General features: G+C 42.8%; 1 protein-coding gene across 2 annotated transcripts in view; it reads left to right on the top strand.

Moving 5' to 3' along the window:
- KIAA1456 (KIAA1456 ortholog) overlaps window positions 1–1,804 on the top strand; it is a 68,706-nt gene that overhangs the window by 57,557 nt on the left and 9,345 nt on the right. For both annotated transcript variants that reach the window (XM_010838827.1, XM_010838828.1), the window contains one exon: window positions 936–1,109. In XM_010838827.1, the coding sequence (XP_010837129.1) occupies window positions 936–1,109 (174 nt within the window). The remainder of the gene's footprint in view (window positions 1–935; window positions 1,110–1,804) is intronic.

A 1,804-nucleotide genomic window follows, 5' to 3' on the forward strand; every position in this document is an offset into this window, starting at 1 on the left:
AATACTATTAATAATATTATATATTAATATTTAATTATATTTAAATAATAATACTAGGAACTATTACTATCTGCTGGGGGCCAGCTGATGTTTCTTGCTGTCATGTTAAGAAACCCCTATGGACATGACCTTATTAAATAGTCAATAAATAATGTTTCCTTTTCCCACTTCCATTTCCTTTTCTCTATGTACTAACATGTCCTGCTCTCTGAGGCTTTTCGCTTGTGTGCACCTTCAGTCCATGCTGGGTTCTGTCTTGGTCAGTGAGGCAGACCTCATTTTATTGCACTTCCCAGATACTGTATTGTGTTTGGCACCAACTGAAGGTTTGTGGCAACCTGGCCTTGAGCGAGTCTACTGGCGCCATTTTTCCAAGAGCATTTGCTCACTTTGTGTCTCTCTGTCACATTGTGGTGATTCTCCGTGTATTTCAAAGCCTCCACCAGAAGAAACATTTATGACTTGCTGAAGGCTCAGATGATGGTGAACACTTTTCAGCAATACACTATTTTTAAAATGAGGTCTGTACATGGTTTTTGTAGACTTAATGCTACTGCACGCTGAAAAGACTACAGTGTAAACACCATTTCTAAATGCACCAAGAGGCCAAAAAAATGTCGCATGACTCACTTTATTGCAACACTTGCTTTAATGCCATGGTCGGGAATGGAACCCGCAATATCTCCAAGGTTGGCCTGTATCAAAGTTATGGCTATTCCCTAAGACAAAGTATGGAGAAGGCAATGGCACCCCACTCCAGCACCCTTGCCTAGAAAATCCCATGGACGGAGGAATCTGGTGGGCCGCAGTCCAGAGGGTCGCACAGAGTCGGACACAATTGAAGCGACTTAGCAGCAGCAGCAGCAAGACAAAGTAACCGACAGTATTGCATTTTCCACTAAGGATAGCATGTAACACAGATTTTTCCCTTACAGGTTGTGGGACTGGAAAGTATCTGAAAGTGAACAGCCAGGTACATACCCTGGGCTGTGACTACTGTGCACCACTGGTCGAGATTGCCCGGAGCAGAGGCTGTGAAGTCATGGTGTGTGACAACCTTAACCTCCCCTTCAGGGATCAGGGCTTCGATGCCATCATCTCCATAGGCGGTAAGGCAACCCCATCACAGGGTCGCTCTTCACCGTGAGAATAACGCTACCTGGTTGAGGACACTCTCACAACTCAACAGCCATTCTTTGCAGAAAGATCCATGTAATTCATTTTATCTAATTTTTAAAAAAGCATTTCAACTGAATTATTTAATTTCAAGTGTCCTTACAGTGGTACATGAGATTCTTTTATCTAGTTTAACCCTCAAACTGTTGCTTTCCTCTTTTGGACGACTCATTCCAGTTTCTTCCACTTATGAATGACAAACTATTAGGCTTGTACTCATTGAAAACAGTACTTTGCTCTACTGAAATGAAGCCAGCTTCTTACAACGTGAAGTAGATCTCTAGAAGTCATACTACTTTTTTCAGCCCACAAGTGTGGCCTTTACTAGCAGAATATTCTAAGAGTAACGCACTGACTGTCACTGGAAGGATGTCACCAACCTGCCACTCATGGTACAGAAGTCTCTGGGGAAGACAGCCCCACCTGGTCCCAGACTGCACTGGTTTTACATTGCCCACCTCCCCGTTCTCTCACTGTCAGAGATCATTCAAAAATCTAGGGAATACACCTGTCATATTCTCCCAACAAGTGTGCCCATAAAATACACATGCCAAAAATGAAAAGAAACAGCAAAAATCCATGCCTGAGATATGTACAGATAAGGCTCATTTTCCTAGAAGAGGAAATG

This window comes from Bison bison, unplaced genomic scaffold, assembly GCF_000754665.1.
Source record: "Bison bison bison isolate TAMUID 2011002044 unplaced genomic scaffold, Bison_UMD1.0 scf7180017864105, whole genome shotgun sequence".
NCBI classification, from domain to species: Eukaryota; Metazoa; Chordata; class Mammalia; order Artiodactyla; family Bovidae; genus Bison; species Bison bison.